This window comes from Antrostomus carolinensis, unplaced genomic scaffold (genome assembly GCF_000700745.2).
Source record: "Antrostomus carolinensis isolate BGI_N321 unplaced genomic scaffold, ASM70074v2 scaffold28449, whole genome shotgun sequence".
NCBI classification, from domain to species: Eukaryota; Metazoa; Chordata; class Aves; order Caprimulgiformes; family Caprimulgidae; genus Antrostomus; species Antrostomus carolinensis.
The window spans coordinates 5,073-5,955 of record NW_010339669.1 but is presented as its reverse complement, the minus strand read 5'-3'; the positions used below and the strand labels follow the sequence as shown (position 1 = coordinate 5,955).

Below are 883 nucleotides of genomic sequence, written 5' to 3'. Positions count from 1 at the left end.
CCCCCCGCCGGTCCCGCGGGCACCGGGAAGACAGAGACCACCAAGGACCTGGGCCGGGCGGTGGGCATGATGGTCTATGTCTTCAACTGCTCCGAGCAGATGGACTACAAGGTAGGGTGTGGGTCAGCAGGATGGTGGCACCAAGGCAAGAGCTCTGGGGTGTCCGACCCAGTGTGACCCCATCCTGTTCGGCTGCAGTGTCCATCCCCGGGGCTCTGGAGCTGCTCTCCTCTCCCCTGGCTGGACAGCCATTGGGAAAATTGTGGGTCCATCCCCTGGTGCCATCCCACACCACTCACCCCCACTACGGCTCCAGCCACGTGTGTCCCGGGGAGCCCAGGGGGCTGTGACCTGTGGGGCACAATCCATCAAAGCACGAGCAGATCCCAGCACTTGAGCTTTCTTAACGAATCCCCACGTCGCAGCCTTGGTGTCTGAAGCCCATGTCCGGTGCTTTCTCCCCAGTCCTGCGGCAACATCTACAAGGGGCTGGCTCAGACCGGTGCCTGGGGCTGCTTCGACGAATTCAATCGCATTTCAGTGGAGGTTTTGTCGGTGATTGCTGTGCAGGTGAGTACAAATCTGGTGGCAGTGTGACTGGACGAGCCTCTCAGCAGTTCCAGTTCACGTTGCCTCAGTTAAACCCGACTTTCAAGGCGACTGTTTGGTGGTTTTATTTCCACTGTGTCATGTTGGGGAGCAAACGGAGGGGAAGTGCAGCAGTACAGAGGCTTTGGGCACGTTTAAGATGACGCAGCCCAGCTGTGTCCCATCCCGTCCCCCCCAGTTTCAGCTCTGCCATCACCCCATGACAGGGTGTCACGGTGCCTGGGAAGTTGTTTTAAGGGCAGCTCTCCTGAGCCGGGGATCACTGCGCTGCAGT

General features: G+C 59.6%; 1 protein-coding gene across 1 annotated transcript in view; it reads left to right on the top strand.

Moving 5' to 3' along the window:
- LOC104531143 (dynein heavy chain 17, axonemal-like) overlaps positions 1-883 on the top strand; it is a gene marked incomplete at its 5' end in the record, with an annotated part of 16,069 nt that overhangs the window by 10,237 nt on the left and 4,949 nt on the right. Inside the window, 2 exon segments of the mRNA XM_029086975.1 lie at positions 1-111; positions 466-570. The exon segment at positions 1-111 is cut by the window's left edge and continues 46 nt beyond it. Coding sequence (XP_028942808.1) covers positions 1-111; positions 466-570 — 216 coding nt within the window.